Below are 16,665 nucleotides of genomic sequence, written 5' to 3'. Positions count from 1 at the left end.
GCCGAATCCAGCCCTGAAAGGAGGCTGTAGCCAGGTGGGGCCGGGCTCTTCTCCAGGCGAGCAGCGTCAGGACGAGGGGACACGGCCTAAAGCTGTGCCAGGGGAGAGTGAGGCTGGACCCGTGCAGAGCCAGGTGTTGGACTCGATGCTCCTTGTGGGCCTCTCCAACTCCGTAAATTCCGTGATTCTGTGAAATTAGGGGGAATTTCTCCACAGAAAGGGTGATTACAATAGGCTGCCCGGGGAGATGATGGAATCACCCTCGCTGGATGTGTCTGAGGAAAGACTGGGCGTGGCTGGACTCGACGATCTTGCGGTCTTTTCCAACCTAATCGATTCTGTGAAACCGGGGACTGTGCAGGGTCACCCCGGCCGCAGCCCGGCCCGTCTCTCTGCCCCCGGCCCAGCCGCAGGCCCGTGTGAGGGGCCGGGCGGGGCGGGGCGGCGGGGGAGGCTCGGCCGGCGCGGCCGCAGCCGCCGGGCCCGATTGGCCGGCGGAGCTCGGGGGGTGGGGCCGGGCGGCGGCGGCGGGGCCGCGCTGCAGTCTCGGCCGGGGAGGCGCCGCTCTCGCACCGCTGGGGCGCTGCCGCCGCCGGGCCCGGGAGCGGGAGGAGGTAAGGGCCGCCTGCCCGGGGCACGGGCCGGGGGCGAGGGAGGGAGGGAGGGAGGGAGGGAGGGAGGGAGGGAGGGCGGGGGGCCGCGCTGACAAGCGTTTCCTTCTGTTGCCCCTTCCGCTCGCTCCGCTCTCCCTTCTCCTTCAGCCGCGGCTGCTGGGCGGGAAGGGCTGGAAATGTCGGGGAGCGGGTCTGGCACATCACGGAGCGGGGCTGAGCACGGCCGGCGTTCTGCAGGGGCTGCCGCCGGACGCCGCGGCTTTGATATACACGGAATAACCGCGGGCTGTGGTAATTCGTGATGAGCAAACTGCAGGAGAGATATCTTTAAATTGCTGCTGTCCATGTGCAGTTTGGTGTCCGGGCAGGAAGGCGAGACTAGATTGTCGCGGATTTAAAAAAAAAAACAACAAAAAAACAACCGACAAAACAACAGCGCACCTGCTTTAAAAGGAGCTTAACACTCAGAACCGTAAGGTCCTGCCCACATCCGTGGGGTTGGGAAGGAACGCGAGGCAAGTGCACTTGGAGTTGTACATTCCTTTTTGCACACGTCGGATCCCCTGGGGCAGCAGACATGCCTTCCCTTTCTTCCGGGTTTCCTTTTCTTCCCCTTTTCTTATGGCAGCCTGGAAAATTTCCATCTGTCGAGCAGCAGCCAGCCTGTAAAACTACAGTTTTAATCACCTCATCCCACCTTAAGTGCTGTGTTTCCGTGCCTGTCTGTGGCAGCTGTTTCTCTCCAGGAAAATGTGCACAGATGAACAGGATCAGATGGAGCACCTCAAAGCAGATTTCTGTCCTGAACTGTCCATCTTGGACTTTGTCTCTAACACCAGTTGCCCCCCTTTTCATTACCTCAGCCTTGTTTTGCCCGGTTGGGTCTGCTCAGTGTTTGCAGACATATCAGCTGGGAAAGCACAGACTGTTGTGTGTCCAGAGCTGTTTACATAATAAACTAAAGAGCAGGTTCCTACTCCTGACTTGCAGACTCTTGGAAAGAAAAACTGTCGTCACTATTTTTACTTGCCTGGTGAGAGTTGAATTTGATAGGGAACAAATGCATTAATTAGCTTGTGAGTTTGGATTGATCCTCTGATTCATGCTGTGGATACAGGGTAGTCTAAATATAGCAAGCATTTCATGTTCTCAAGCTGACAGAAGTGAAAGCAAGTGTGGGTTTTGCTAATTGGCAGGCTTTTGGTTTGGTCGTGCTGTGTTTCACAGAAGGAAGTTAACATGCTGTTGTTACGAGTCAAGGATAGGAGGAAGGAAAAAGCAGCTCAAGGAAGTAAACCAGGTGTAAAATACCTGTAAGTATGCTAAAAAATAAGGATGTGATATTGCCATCTCCTTGCAGTAAATGGAAAAATCTTAAGATTTCAAGTAGTTCCATATTCAGCTGGTGCAACAACAGTGATTTCCAGAACATTCAGCCTTCTATCAAGTCAACAGTCAACCTCTAAGTGCTAAGTAAAGAGACCTTTCCTCTTTTCATGCAGCCTAAGAATTGCATGAAAATTAAACCCACAGCATCTGAAGCAACAAGCTTTGAGCTGGGAACAACGTTTGTTGAAGGCCTCACAAAAGATCTGTCACTGTCATTTTCTACTAAAGCAACCCCTTGCTAAGTTATGTTTGATTGCATGTTTTTTGTGAGTATGCAGATTTTTATCTAGCAATTTTAAAACATAGTTTTAACAAATATTTCAGATATAGAGATGCAGTTGTGATTGGCTTGGGTGAAGGACAGCAGCAAGGCACTCCAGTCCAGAACTAAAGTGTCTCTGGGGTACAAGTGTTGCTCTTTGCTGTTCAGTTGTGTCAGATCACCCTGGTGTCATTTTTTTTTTTTCTTTTTTCTTTTTTTTTTCTTCCTTTCATTCACCATAAGCCTGGGTATTTTTAGATCTTTTGTTGCATCATATAATTCTTCTCACTCATAATTTTGCCCTTAGCAAACTTGGAGCAATTAAGTTAGAAATCCCTCACTGGGCTTATATATTTAGTGTGGTTAGTTACAGTGATCTGTGTGGTCCAGTTCAAATTACTTTGGTGGAACAACATGTTATTATTACAAACTAAATCTCAGCCTGTTGGACTTGGGTCAAGTTGGGTGTTACTCTACAAAAGGTCAAATAATCCAATCTTTCTACGCTTTTCAGCATGCTAGGGGAATGATCATCAGCAAATTTTTGTCTGTGCTGAGCCAAGTGGTGTGTTTGAATTTATCTGGACTGAAAAAGAGATCTGAGAATCCAGAAGATCTTGCCTGTCTGTGTTATCCCATTTCAGGGTTAGATGGCAGAGAACTTCAAGCCAGACAAAACAGGAAATAGGTGCATGGGGTTTTTTGAGGGTCAAGTTTGTGTGTACAGTTGGGGATGTCCATGAATACACTCTGAGTAGTCATTCTTAGCATAAAAAAAAAAATCACAATTAACGTCACAGCTCTGCGTTAAAAAGTATTGTTCAGGGCCTCCATAAATGTGACAGAACCAAATATCAATTCAGATAAAAAAATTAAAATCTAAGCAAATATATTTCTCCTTTCCCCTTGGGAGTCACAGTGCAGATATCTCAGCTGGTGTTTTCAGAGCATGCAAGATAAACTCGTTTTCACAATCTTCTTGGATATTTTCACATATTTATATGTTAGCATTATCATCACACCCATTTGTTCCATCTCACCCCTTCAACCTTTGAAAATTCGGGATGTCATTCTGCAGGGGGCAGCAGAAGTGCCTCCCTGGGTCTGTGTGCAGAGCCGGGGCTGGATGTGGGCTGCTGCCGAGTGTGGGATAGTTTCTCGATGAGTCACGCAGATCCCGCTGCAGTCGCTTCCAGTGAGTGCGGTGCTCCGCATGATCAGCGGGCTCTCAGGGTGACATTGTTTCCTGAATGATGCAACTGAAAATTCCCTTTCCTGTGCTTCTTGTTTCCTGAACCGTTTTCCTTTTGGTCTCCAAGACGTTCCAGCAGCTGCTCATCTTTTGCGCCTGCTCTTTTTTCCCTACGAATCTCTGCGAGGACAAGTTATGTCCACAGCTACTCTGATTAGCTTGGTACGGAATGGAGGGTTCCAAGTGAGAAGGAGAGCCGCGCTCACGTCGCGCTTCCTGCAGGACGAGAAGCGCCCCGCAGCCGCCTGCTCCATCTCCACCTGCGAGCGCCGCGCCTCCCGCTTCGACCCCGACGGCAGCGGGCGGCCGACCACATGGGACACCTTCGGCATCTGGGACAATCGCATCGATGAGCCCATCCTCCTCCCACCCAGCATAAAGTACGGGAAGCCGATCCCAAAAGTGAGCCTGAGCAACGTGGGCTGCGCCAGCCACATCGGGAAGCGAAAAGAAAACGAGGACCGGTTCGATTATGCTCAGCTGACAGAGGATATCCTGTACTTCGCAGTGTACGATGGGCACGGCGGGTCGGCAGCTGCAGACTTCTGCGATAAGTACATGGAAAAATATATTAAGTAAGTGCTCATCGAGGGAATGTGTGTCAAATAAATTCTAGCCGAGATTCCTTCTTTAGGTAGCCAGTGGGTTGTACATTGTAGCCAATCCTTCAGGTTATGTAGCTGCATGTCCTTAGGGACAGCAGGAGCGCCGGATGGAACAGACATGCTAAGAATTACTAAATCTGTGTGGTGCCTGCCCCACTGGGCAAGTGCACAAATACAGGAGAGGAAAGCACGACTGTACCCCCTTTCTGGGAAAGGTCTTGGAGCACAGGGAGAGTGTGGACTGACTGTTTTCACACAGGGTCTCTGTGTTTGCTTACACTCTTCTGTATCTATCACATCCCCGGATGCTGGATAAGGAGCTTAGATATTTCCAAAATTACAGTATTATGCTTTCAGTTCACACAGTTAGTAAAATCACATTACCTTTTCACTCAAGTCCAGCATCATTCAGTGGGTGCAGGGAGGAGATAAGACTGTGAAACAGATTGATCAGGGTGTATATTTCTTGGAAAGAAGTTTAATTTCTTTGTTTGCTTGCTTGCTTCCAGGGAATTTCTTGCTGAGGAGGAGAACTTGGAAAATGTTTTGAGCAAAGCTTTTCTAGAAATAGACAAAGCATATGAAAGGCATGCTAATCTCTCTGCAGATGGTAGGTAAAAAATATTCTACTCATACAGGTTCAGAGAATAAAGTTTGTCCTATTTGCTCAGTAGTTTTGCAGTAAAATGTCCAGAAAAACACTTGAAAACAATTTTACTTAACACAGGCTTTTGCTCTGGTCACTTAATGCAAATAAAACAATTATGCTTTATGTCTTAAAAATTAATAACAACTGTAAGTCTCAGTCAAATTTACTGGAGGAGTTATGAATCTGAATGTTATTGAATTTCTCTTAATGTGATTCTGAAAGGGAATATGTTTGTTGAGGTAGCAAAGAGTGATTTATATTTGCAAAGACCATAATTTCACTGTTAGGAAATGTGGAGGGGGTAATTTTGATTCCCCTTTTTTTTTTTTTAAGGGGGTTGGGGGAATTGGTGTTTTTATATGCTTATTTGTTTGTTTTAAAGCTGTTACTACTGTGAATTTAAAGCAACAGTGTCAAAGTTCCCCTTCCTAACTTGGCTGCTGCACCTGAGGAGGAATGTAAGCCAAAATTAATGCAATCGATATTGCTTCTGCACAAACAGAATCACAGGAGTAGCTGAGTGGGAAAGGGAAAAAAGCAGTGAAGAAGAAAACAAGTTTGGCTGTGGTAAGGCTGTGGTGAAGCTGGCACCAGCCCTTTTAGACTCCCATTTAATCCTTTTAATGAAGTTCTTGTCTATGTGTCTAGAGGCTAAGTACATCTGAAGTTCCAGTTGCAGCAAGTGGAGCTTATAAGGGAGTAACTTAAGAAGGGAGATAGAAGTGTCTGTCCCAATTCTGTCACAGGAGCTTTCTTGGCCATGAGATACAATTTGAGAGTCAGTTTAGCCAGTCTTAAAAAGAAAACCACCAACACATAGCAGAAAAAAAACCCCAACAAACCAATACAGAAACCCCACAAACAACCAAACAAAAAAACTGTCCCAGTGCTGGTGCAGGCACTGGCAAAATAACTGAGGCTGTTCCAGAAGACCTGAAACTGTAAAAGTCATGTCTCCAAGAAAGACTGGAAATCAAGAAGCCCTATAGGGACTGAAGTGATACTGTATTCTCAAGCTGCTTTTCTGAAGCAGTGGCTGAATACAATCAAGTAATGGAGTGGCTTTCTGATTTAACTGCTAGATGAATCTAAGTAGGCTTAAATGCAGGTCAGGTAGCCTCTTACTTTAGCCTGCACCAGGGATGAGGAAAAAAGTCTTAAATCCTGAGATGCAGCCCTCAAAAAAGGAGAATTGCATCTATAAAGGTCATTTTCCCATTGTATTTTGTGTGGTAAAAAAAACCAGAGTTTTGACCTATGGGCTGAGTTTTAGCTGAGTTCTTGAGAGACATCAGCAAAGCAGATGTGCTTTTTATTCCACAGCCTCTTTGCAAATATATTTTCTTACCAACACAAGTCCTAGACAGCATTTTAGACCTAGACACTAGTTTGTGTGCTTCCCTGGATCAGACCATTTCATTTTCAGATCTAACTGTCCCCTTCCCTGCCCTTTGTGAGTAAGACAGCTCTTGGTTTGGTTCATTGTAGTGACCTCTGTGTCAGAACAGCTCCTTGAGGAGATAGATTGAGAACTCTACTAGATGTATTATTCTGTTTTTCTGAAAACTTTCCAATCATAACTTTGTAGGTGAGACTTACAGAACTGGATAACAATAATATTTGGCAGACAAACTGTGCAGCAAGCAGAGCATTTTAGAACTGCTTATAGGATTTTTTTCATACCATTTAACTAACTGGTGCTGCTTGATGCCAGAAAACATTACCAGGACACTGCACAAGCTGCCTTCATTAAAAAAGCAAAATAGAGGGTGAAAGAGTTGCCAGACATCCATGGAGTCCATGCTCTGGCAGGCACTCAGTATTTCTCAGGTAGGCTGAGCACCTGCAAGCGTTTGCAGGAGCCTGGGGGCTCTCCCTAAGGGAGCCTATTGTTCTTGGCTGAAAATCAAGCTCTAAGGCAAAGAATGGAGTAACAGGGTGCAAAGTCAAGTCTGGATTTCTGAACAGATTAAACTCCTTGCATATCTGTTGTTAAAATAACTCAGTACTGTGTTGATTGCTTTGTGTGGATATTTTTGTTGTTTCTGATGTTTTAGAAGTTACATAAAATTTCAGTGTTTGGCATATGTCTTTGTTAGAAGCCTGTTTCCAAACTGATTCAGTTTGCCAGCAAAATTTCTGATTAAGTGTGGCTATTCTGGATGTGAGAGTCAAGATAGTTGCTAGAGTATCTTGAGGATGGTGGGTGACAGTGTGGCTTGCTGTATTCCCAAGTCTGACCTCCTTTTGAAACCCGGCCATAGACGATGAAGTCCAAAATAATAGCTTTCACTTGTTCCAGCAGATGACCCTTCCAGGGCTCACTCCCTTCCACTGTGTCTGCAAAAAAACCTGTGCACATTCAGGATGTCCAGGTCTTTACTAACACACAACCAGCTTTAAAACTTGTACCTGGGTGCTTGAAGGAAACTAAACCCCAGGTCAAATCCAAATCAAATAGCCAAAATGGCATGTTTGAGGCATTGTTATTAGTACTATTTAAGGGGTAAAACCTTACATAAGGCACAAATTTAACACAACTAGAAATGTGCCTTGTTGGAGACCCCAGCTATGTCTTCAAGGACATGACTCTGTAGGTCACTTAACAGTGATACAGTATTTGTAATTAGGGATGGAAAATACATATCATGGTAGCTCCTGTGAGCTTTCAATAATAAAAATGGTTTATGTGTGTGTTCCAGGTACTGCTGCTGTGTCTGGCATGCAGTTCACCAGTGCTATTGGAGTACTGTACTGGCCTGCTGGAGCCTGGTCCAGTAACCCCTCTGACAGTGACCTACACCTGCTGTTTCATACATAAGCATAAGAAACTTGCTTTAGGCAAGTTTGGGATAATCTGTTCTCTGCCTAAATCCTGTGTAATCATTAACAGCTTAGACCTATGCCTGAGCCCTGAAGCTTGGTGTCTGATACCTCTTCAAAAATGTGTTTTCATTCCCTTCCATGCGTTTAAATATAGTCAGTCACTTTCAAATCACTTATAAATTTAGGTACAGAACATAAAGGAAGCTCACATCCAACAAATGTCATTATCCACAGGACAACTGCCAGAGATAGGCAGAATTTTCTGCTATTTTTTACCAGCCATAAAAACTGAAATGTAAAGGCTGAAAAGCTTTGCTCAGCAAGGATGGAAATAGGAAATTAAATTCTGTGCTTGAGGAAACTTGAGCATTTCCCTGCAGAAACGTGAGACAAACCCTCTTCTGGCCTACTGGAGTCTTACCAGGTATTGTTACTGCTTCTGTTCTCTGTGAGCCAGAGAAAACAAGAGGGAGTTTGTCCATTAACCTCCACATTCAGTGCATCCGACTCTAATCACATTGGCCACTCACTTCTGGAATAGCCATCTTAAAACATAGCCAGGTATTAACTTGTCTACCCATGTTTGAAAGGGTTCTTACTCTTGAATCTAATTATGCTGACAAACAGCAGAAGTTATTTAAAGTAATTAAATTTTTAAAGTAATGTTTGTTTTGTTGTTTTTTTTTAAAGTTATCATTAAAAAAATATTTTTATTTCTTTAAATATGTTAACCTGCAACACTGAGGAAAAGGGAGAGCTGCAGAAATTGTACTTGAATGTTTCATAAATTTATCAGCATTATAAAGGCAGCCTTTTTATCCAAGAGGCCTAATTATTACCTAATCAGTTTAGAAGATACTAATTGCAATATTAAAGGTATGTTTATTTTGCCTATTTTTCCATTAGACAAGACAATTCATATACTGCTATTCAGTGCCTTTAAGATGGCCCCATTTCATTTGGCACTGGTTTGAACTCCCCATATTGCTCTAATTACCTTGAGGGAGTAGGTGTTCTTCAGAATGGCCACTCTTGCCATATATGAGACAGTTGGCCCTCTACCATTGATAAAATTCTTCATTTGATCTGTTGGTTGGTTACTTATCTTCATAGGGGTAACAAAATTTAGATTTTATTTGGGCTGAATTTAAACTGGTTTTGTCACACAGCTTTAGCAAGAAGGCAAGAACAGTGGTAATTCCCCAGAAATACTGAGGTTGATTTACCAAGGCCAAAGATGCAGGTGCTTCCTACATGACCTGCACAGGGCACTGCAGGCAGATCTGAGAGTGACTGTCTCCATCCCCTGTTCTGCAGCCCTTATTCTTGCATCTCCAGTGTTGCAGGTTTATTTTGTTTGAACAAAGTCCCTGGGTGAATTTCCTATTTGCCTCTGTGTGCGTGTTATTTGTGGCAGACACTGTACCTGGTCAGCAGCTCTAGAACTGGAGGCCCTGGACACTTTAAGCTGGGCTTCAGTGGAAAGAGAGATCTGCTTAATTTTGTCCCAGGTGAAGGAGTCCAGCGGTTCCTAGCCTGGACTACTGGAAGGTTTCCACATCCTCTTTGTCACATTAGTTGAGATGACTTGCAGTAGAAGTTGTCCAGTGAGTGTTAAGAACCTATTGAAAGATCTTAGTTTTATAGTGATATTGTCAGGAAAACAAAATAAATTCTTTAATTGTTAAAACCAATTGTGTTAAACTAGCAGCAGTTGTAGAAAAGCATTAGAAATGTTATCCCATCATCATTCCTGTGGTCTTGAGCTGTGCTAGAAATCACAAAATGCTACATCTGGCTTCATGCATGTTCTCACATCCTGACCCAGAGCATGGATCCAAGGAAGAGATTGTGAGCAGCATGTATTTTTTTTTTCTAGGAGTGCTATTTAATTAATAAACATATAAAGTTCTAGTCACCATGTCCATTACAATTCGGAACAATATCTTGTTCTTTAGTACCAGCCCTTGACTTTGTGGTAGCAGTTTTTTTCTTTGGGAGTTTTTACTGAAAATATGCAGATTCACCTGAATTTGAAATATTTACAGTCTTCTGTGAACTGAATATTATGATTTAAGTTTTTATATATTTCTCAGCATAGTTCTAAAACCACAGAATGAAATGGGAAAATATCTCCATTAATTTCAATATCCAAATAAAATATATCTTCTGTAAAATAAAAAGGTAGTTTTACATAGGTTGCTCTATTTCACTTGTTCTAACTGTTGGCTAAAACAGGTATTTTACTGGTTCTACTAAAATTTCTAATTGCACTGGTACTTTTTAATATCATGTTGTCATAATGTGCCTCAAAGTGACTCTGCACTGGGCTGGTCCTTGCTTCAGACAAGAAACAGGATGTCAGTGCCCACCTGGATAGTCAGAAGCTGCCACATCCAGTTTCCAGTGTCCCAGCCTGTGCAGCCCTGGCACAGACTGAGGTGTGACTGTGGCCACTGTGGCTGATGGTCACTGCTGACCTGCTGGCTCAGGGTTCAGCTAAACCCAGCCCTTGCTGCAGTAATAATACCTGTTTTAAATAATATCAGCTTAGTTAACACTATTTGTGAGGGTTTGTGTTTGAGTTTTTTTGATTCATGGACCCGCTGCTTCCGCTGCACAACAAGGCTCAATGCATCTTCCAGGGCTTGGTGACTTCAGTTTACTCAGTTTACTCCCAGCCCCATTTGACTTACAGGGTGCTGAGACCTTACAGGGTTGGGGAAGGAGGCTGTCAAGACCTCACAGCTCTTGCATTTCTGTTGCTATCTGTTGACAGCTGGTCAGATTTGGGGCTGCCTGGCATTCCTTGGGATCAAACACAAAGTCCTGTTTCAAATCTGTCCAGTATCTCCAGGGTCAGGGCTGCAAGGCCAGAGGTGGGAGCATATGTAGTTGTAACTGATCTCTGCAGAAGCAGTGGTGGAAAGACAGTGACATGTTAACAAGAATATAACTGGGGAGTCACATTCCTAAGCAAGCCCAAAACTCATCTTGAATTGGTTTGCTTTGAAAAAGTGGAATAACTGGAAAAGACCAGAATGCAGGTGACCTACAGAGGGCCTTTCAAGGGGATTTGCATTGGCTGTAGGTAAAAATGTGTTCCAGGCAGTAGCTGGTCCTGTCCAGACATTTTAGTGTAATAGCTCAAGTCAGCAGGAGACTTCCAGGCATCTCCTGCTGGGTTACCTCTGCAGAATTTGCAGGAAGAGAAGATAATAACAGTAAAGTGGGACTTGCCCTTTCAAAAAGCAAAGAAAACTAGGAAAGCTGAGCAATTTTTCTGGCATTTTCTTCACTGCAGATGATACTAAAGATATTTTTCCTGAAATAGACACTTGCATTTCTCTTTTTCAAGAGGGTTTTTTTGTTGTTGTTCGGTTTTTGTTTGGGTTTTTTATTTTTTTTTTTTTTTTTTTTCTCCAGACCATTGTAGCAGTCGAAATGAGAAGTCCTTAAATCTGCTTGCATGAGTGAATCCAGGCAGGTCCCTGAGTGCAGTCAGTCAGCTCAGCTCAGCTCAGCTCAGCTCAGCTCAGCTCAGCTCAGCTCAGCTCAGCTCAGCTCAGCTCACTTCCTTGCCCTGTAGAGAAGGAGGGCAGCACCAGGGCTCTGTTTTGCCCTCTGAGCACTCACAATGAACCCCGGTCAGGTGATCCCAGCAGTGCCCCGGGCATGCTGACCAGAGAGCCACTGACACCTGCACAAGTTTGCAGGCACAAGGCAAGGCTGAATCCCAGAATCCAGCTTCGCCTTTGCTGGGCCCTCCAGCAAGTTGACAGGGTGTGGAGGGAGCAGTGCTCCTTCCTGGAAAAAACCAGGAAGCCTGTTTGCTGAGTCCTTCTCTGGGGGAAGCAGAGGGGGAGTGTAACAGCTCTGACAGCAATAAGAGGATGCCACAAATGGATCTACTGCTTTCCCTCTGGTGATCTATATGCAATTACAATTACTGTAACTATAATTATATTTTACTATGTAATTGCCTGCTTCAGCACCTAACAAAAGGAAAGAGCCATCACCTTTATGGTGACCTACTTGTGCAGTGATTGAGCCAGGTATAAGGATAATAACCCTGTAACTTGAGGTGAGCTCATGGGGCTGAAAAACTGCTGCAAAATGAAAGGAAGCCACTGTACCTTGTACTGCTTTTATCCCACTTGCCCTGTTTGCATAGAGCCGTGTTGTTGCACAGAAACACTTAATCCTTCCCACCTCCCTTATCTTCCCCCATCCTACATGCATGCATGCTTGCTTTTTTAATTTTTTTTTTTTTTGTTTGCGTAAATTTAGTTTAAACTTAAAAGCAGTTACTTGCTGATTAGGTAGAGCACAAGTTCTCTTCATTTTACCAATTGAAACTGCTGCTGTTATAATGGCTGCACTCTTTGAGGTGGTGCTAAAACCTCTCTCTTTGATGACATTTGTAGCAACTCTGCTGAACTCTGGGACCACTGCAACAGTGGCTCTGCTCCGAGATGGAATTGAGCTGGTTGTGGCAAGTGTGGGAGACAGTCGTGCTCTGCTGTGCCGGAAGGGAAAGGCCATGAAACTCACCATTGACCATACTCCAGAGAGAAAGGAGGAGAAGGAAAGGTACCTGCTGGCTGATGATGTGGCTTCCTAGAGCACAGCCTCAGTCAGGATGGGCTTCTGTTCTGCTGCGGGGTTGGGCCAGGAAGAAAGCAGAGTTGAATATAGAGCCCTGAGACCACTCTGAACTGGCAGTAAGCTCCAGTTAATGCACTGGGTCCTGTTTAGAGGAAAGGCCTCCATGAGCAAAAACTGTCTCAGCAGTAAGATCAGCATTACTGAGATTTAGAACAGAGCTATGACCACATGGTTCAGACCTGTCCAAAGTCACCAAGTTAGAACCTGAGGAAGTGCACTGTGATTCCCAGGTCAGGGCTCAGCCCACCAAGACACATCCCCTCCATGGAGCCCTTCAAACAGCTAAAGCCAGCTCAGGCTCTCCATACATCATTCCTCATTCTAGCTAGTGACAGAAATAGAGGATAGAGATGGGGGTAATGGTGTGAAACAGTAACTCATTTGCTTTTTCTTTTGTGCCTCTGGACAGGATTAAGAAGTGTGGTGGCTTCATTTCCTGGAACAGTTTGGGACAGCCTCATGTGAATGGTAGACTTGCAATGACACGGAGCATAGGAGATTTGGATCTTAAAAACAGTGGTGTGATAGCCCAGCCAGAAACAAAAAGGGTTCAGGTAAAATTTTACAGGGACAGCAACACTTGGACTAAGGGGCTTCATAGATATTTGATGCTGTGGTGGTACCCACATGACACAAGCCCAGGTGAAGCCTGATGGCCACCTTATTTTTACTGAAGTAACCAGAGAACAACTCTAAATAAGTTGTTTCAGATTAATACTAACAGGATAGAAAAGAATCTGGTACTAAATTCACCAGATCAACTACTAAATCCCACTTCTGACAGTAATATATATGATGAGGAAAGAAAGATAACAGATGATATGCATTACAGGTATTAGTCTGTTTGGGCCCTGTGGCCAAATGGATCATTTTGAGGTTAATGTTGGCATAAAACCATCACTGAGAACTGGGTGGGATATGGATGGGCTGCCATCAAAAAAGTAGGATTTGTAGAGATTTGCACGGTTGAGAGGGGGGGACGAAAGGACAGCTGCATGTGTCTTACCATAGCTCTGTAGTCATCTAGAAAACAAATTAAACACCCAGAAGGTATTCAGCCTCCACTTTGGCAGGAAGCTCTCCTGTCAACTCGCATTCTGTTGGTTACTTTTCCCCAATGCACCTCCCAGGGCCCCAAGGGCTATATTGTTTTGGTCCCACTGAAGTGCCACGCATTAGGGGTTTAGGGAGATGGCTGCAGTGCTATCGTGTCTTCCATTAAATCCTCAGCTTCAGGAAAAATTTTGCAGGAGACCATGCAGCACCCCTAGGGGAAAAAAAAAAAAAGTGCTTTGCAAGAGTGTAAATACGTGGGGGCAGTTCCCTTGCCTTGCAGCACTCACCCAGGGTCGTGAATCCTGTGTGCCTCTGTTGCAGCTGCACCACGCAGACGACAGCTTCCTGGTGCTGACCACTGACGGCATCAACTTCATAGTGAACAGCCAGGAGATCTGCGACTTCATCAGCCACTGCCACGACCCTGCTGAGGCTGCCCATGTGGTCACTGAGCAGGTAATGCCAGCGCTTCTCTGGGCACCAAGGGCTCCTGGCTGGGCTGGTTTGGCTTTAAAAAAAAATAGGGTTTTTTATTTACACAATACCACACATTCAACTGAATTGAACAGTGCTGGCTGAGACATTCACCAGTCCTGCTGGGCAGACTTTTCCTTATCCTGTGTCTCACCACATCCTTGCCAGGCATCACATCAATTAGCTTGATTAGCTCACAGTCCACTGAACTGCATGGGACTGTAACTGCAGCTTAGGCCTGTGCTGAAAATGTCAATTGTCATAGACAGAAATGGCCCCTTTCTAACCATGGTTCTGGGTGGTGGCACATCCCATGGGAAGCTCCAGGGCATACCAGAATGGAGCATCAGGGCTGGGAAGGGGTAAGGAACTCTCAGGCCTGCTGTCCCAGGTGAAGCCAGACACTTCTTTCCCTTTCCAAAAGAGACACTGATGCCAACACTTTGTTTCTTCTCTCAGGCAGTGCAGTTTGGCTCTGAAGACAACAGCACAGTTGTCATAGTGCCATTTGGAGCTTGGGGCAAGTACAAGAACGGGGAGATGACCTTCTCCTTCAGCCGCAGTTTCGCTTCCAGCGGGAGGTGGGCATGAAGACAATGCCCTGGTGATCCTTTCCTGCCATCACCTGGACACAGCGTGCTACAGGAGAACACCTCCATCTGTTCCTAGGCTGACTCAGTGTCTTGTCCATCCCTTCTGTTCCCAGTGTTAGAAGGTGCCGCTGCTCCCTTGGTGCGTAGTGCCTGTTGTTGCTTACGGCTGACCGTGTCTTGCTGCCCGTGTTATTCCAGGTGGCATCGGGGCAGCACCCTGGGTTTGTAGCCCCAGCAGCTCCACACATCACTTTGTTCACACAGATGAGGTTCTGGGCTTTCACCTGAGGCTGGAGGGAGTGCACAGTCATTTCATGCCTACCTGTATTCCCCATGACCCTCAGTTCCCTGGCAGCTATGGGTCCCTGAGCCACATGCTGGCTTCCTTGTCCTATAAAACACAGGGGAACAAACGCACAATGTTCTTAGGTAGGCAGAAAGAGGGTTTGTTGTCTTCTTCTGCTGCAGCCACCCAAAACTCCTGTACTCCAGGAGAAGTGGGTGAAAAATAAAGGAGAAGTTTTGGAATGTTTAGGTTCTGATGCCAGTGGCATTTGGTGTAGCTGTACAAGTTCCTGAGACAGTGCTGCTTTATGCTCTCACTGCTGTCATCTGTGATCCCCTAGCTCCAAGGAGACAGACCAGGCTGGAGCCTTGTGCTGTTGGACAGATGGGAACCTTTCTCCATTGGGTCCAAAGCCTGTGCAGTCTCTGTGGACCATGCATCAGCCCCTTGCACTGTCTTCTCTTTGCTGTCAGTGCCTGACAGAAGCACGGAGGAGGTAAAAAGATGCACAGTTCTGATATCCAGAGACTCTCATCAACTTGAATTTCTTTCTTCTTCTTCTTCTTCTTCTTTTTTTTTTTTTTTAATAAAGAAAATAAGCTAATTTCAAAGAGTTTACTCTTCAAGATCTGATGTGTAAGACAACTTATTTCTTCATAAAAACATGAGGATTTTCCTGCCCTCTGCTGAAGGTGTCTGGGTTAGTTGTGATCTCTCTCCATGGTACACAAGGAGGTATAAAATGCCCCAAACAAGGTAGAGAAAGGAGAGGGCTTTATAATAATGAAAGGTAATTTTTGTAAGTTTTGGGTATTGTTTCTAGATGTCAGATATTCAGACACCAGAAAGGAGTTTTATATTTAAAGGAAGTGTTTCCACTTCCCTTCTTGTGTCCAGTGAGGCGCGGGAGGAGCAGAGCTCTGATCCAGCTGATATCAGTGCTCTGACATGACTGTGGGTGACATGTCAGCACAAGTAAAGGTCTGTCCCAGTCTGGCTCATTTCACCTCTTCTTTCCTCCATTCCACATCAGCTGTCACCTCCCATGGCAGTGAAATATGGGAAGAGAAGAATTGGTCTTTTCTCAGCCTTTCCACAGTGTTTTTCCTTCTATGGATGCTTCCAACAGCACAATTGTAAAAACAAAACAAAATGAAAGAGAAGTTGCCTGATACTAAATCACCTTGCAAAAAAAAAAAGGAATTCTGAGGTGCCTGGCCTGATTCTAATTTTCCAATGTGAAATACATATCTTCATTACTTTTATCCCTTTCCATTTAGCCCAGGGTTACCCCTTAGGCAGTCGGTCCATGCGACTTGTCTGTGGTGGAAGGCCCAGCAGAGCACAGTCTTGTACTGACAGCATTTAGTACTTGGTGTTTAGAGTGGCCTGGTAGAGCAGTCTGTCCCATCACTTGGTGTATTATGTGGTGTGTGCAATGCATTTATTTGGATTGCAACTGCAATGCTGTGTGTAAATCTCTGCTGTACTGGATGCTGGTGCCCAGGCCGGCAGTGTAGTGAGCACAGCACTACAGGTTTACAATCCTAATTCCCACTCTCTCCTCAGATTTTCCCCAGGGATGGGGTTCAGTGTTCACCTGTTCATCCTGAGGTCAGGATGGTTGCTGTTGGGGGGCTTTTATTTCTCCTAATGGGGGGAAGGGGATCCTTCTCAGGGGAAGGATTCATCCATATCTTCTTTGAAATTTTACCAAGGAAGGGATAAGACAAAGCTCTGTGAAACAGAGGATGATTAGATTAAGGTGTATTGGTGGTTGCTATTGCTGCTTCTCTGCTACTGCAGAAACACTTGGGTTGGGAAGGAGCCCTAGGCACCATCTCATATAACACAGTCCCTTCTATTGGACCCCTAGTTTTCTTTGTCCAGTTCTTTTTTCACTCCTGGGGCAATTCCTGTAGTTGCTGCTGCTGTTTGAGTCCTGCCTCAAGCCCAGCCCTCTGAGAGCATTGAACTGAGGCTCAGCAGGC

General features: G+C 45.1%; 1 protein-coding gene across 1 annotated transcript; it reads left to right on the top strand.

The window, feature by feature from the left end:
• Positions 1–513: 513 nt before the first annotated feature.
• On the top strand, positions 514–15,255 carry PPM1K (protein phosphatase, Mg2+/Mn2+ dependent 1K). The gene is made up of 7 exons (XM_058837382.1): positions 514–614; positions 3,585–4,092; positions 4,632–4,732; positions 12,025–12,190; positions 12,675–12,819; positions 13,643–13,777; positions 14,255–15,255. The coding sequence occupies exons 2-7, from the start codon at positions 3,653–3,655 to the stop codon at positions 14,384–14,386; spliced, it is 1,119 nt and encodes a 372-aa protein (XP_058693365.1). The 5' UTR covers positions 514–614; positions 3,585–3,652; the 3' UTR covers positions 14,387–15,255.
• Positions 15,256–16,665: the final 1,410 nt, after the last annotated feature.

The sequence above is a fragment of the Poecile atricapillus genome, chromosome 4, assembly GCF_030490865.1.
Source record: "Poecile atricapillus isolate bPoeAtr1 chromosome 4, bPoeAtr1.hap1, whole genome shotgun sequence".
Classification (NCBI taxonomy): domain Eukaryota; kingdom Metazoa; phylum Chordata; class Aves; order Passeriformes; family Paridae; genus Poecile; species Poecile atricapillus.
This window is presented reverse-complemented; position numbering and strand designations above follow the sequence as displayed.

Bases quoted from the DNA above. Each gene is read 5' to 3' on its own strand.
- PPM1K (XM_058837382.1), top strand. From the start codon at position 3,653: ATGTCCACAGCTACTCTGATTAGCTTGGTACGGAATGGAGGGTTCCAA. The intron at 12,191-12,674 runs GTACCTGCTGGC...GCCTCTGGACAG, and splicing joins AGAAAGGAGGAGAAGGAAAG to GATTAAGAAGTGTGGTGGCT. The intron at 12,820-13,642 runs GTAAAATTTTAC...CCTCTGTTGCAG, and splicing joins CAGAAACAAAAAGGGTTCAG to CTGCACCACGCAGACGACAG.